At 61.3% G+C, this 910-nt stretch overlaps 1 protein-coding gene across 1 annotated transcript in view; it reads right to left on the bottom strand.

Moving 5' to 3' along the window:
• LOC113980777 (epoxide hydrolase 3-like) overlaps positions 1–910 on the bottom strand; it is a 5,368-nt gene that overhangs the window by 3,237 nt on the left and 1,221 nt on the right. The window contains exon 2 of the mRNA XM_027707994.1: positions 213–316. Within this exon, the coding sequence (XP_027563795.1) occupies positions 213–316 (104 nt within the window). The remainder of the gene's footprint in view (positions 1–212; positions 317–910) is intronic.

A 910-nucleotide genomic window follows, 5' to 3' on the forward strand; every position in this document is an offset into this window, starting at 1 on the left:
GGGTGACCAGAGTGACCAGGGTGACCCCTGAGTGACCAGGGTGACCACAGTGACACCAGGGTGACCAGGGTGACCAGGGGGTGACCAGGGGTGACACCAGGGTAACACCAGGATGGGTGACGTTTCTCGGGGCTGGAGGTGCTGCGGGGCCGGGGTGGGGCCGGGGTGGGGCTGGGGTGGGGCCGGGGTGGGGCCCTGGGGAGGGGTCTCACCAGGAAGTCAGCCAAGGACAGGAGCAGCTCGGGCAGCCAGGGCAGCTGGAACAGGAAGATGTAGCTGGAGCGGAGCAGCTGTGACGGGTGCTGGGCCATGAAATCTGGGAGGGGACAAAGGACGGGGTGGCAGGGCCACCACAGGGTCACTGACACGGTGGGGTCACCATGGGGTCACACAGACATGGTGGGGTCACACAAACATGGTGGGGTCACCATGGGGTCACACAAACACGGTGGGGTCACCACAGGGTCACATAAACATGGTGGCGTCACACAAACACTGTGGGGTCACCATGGGGTCACCAACAAACACCATGGGGTCACAGACACAATGGGGTCACCCAAACACGGTGGGGTCACCACGGGGTCACATAAACATGGTGGGGCCACCAAGGGGTCACACAAGCACTGTGGGGTCACCACGGGGTCACATAAACATGGTGGGGTCACACAAACACTGTGGGGACACCACAGGGTCACACAAACATGGTGGGGTCACACAGACATGGTGGGTCACCATGGGGTCACACAAACATGGTGGGGTCACACAAACACTGTGGGGTCACCATGGGGTCACACAGACATGGTGGGGTCACACAGACATGGTGGGTCACCATGGGGTCACACAAACATGGTGGGGTCACAACGGGGTCACACAAACATGGTGGGGTCACCACAGGGTCACACAAACATGG

Source organism: Neopelma chrysocephalum, unplaced genomic scaffold (genome assembly GCF_003984885.1).
Source record: "Neopelma chrysocephalum unplaced genomic scaffold, ASM398488v2 Primary Assembly neopelma1_95180, whole genome shotgun sequence".
In the NCBI taxonomy this organism is placed as follows: domain Eukaryota; kingdom Metazoa; phylum Chordata; class Aves; order Passeriformes; family Pipridae; genus Neopelma; species Neopelma chrysocephalum.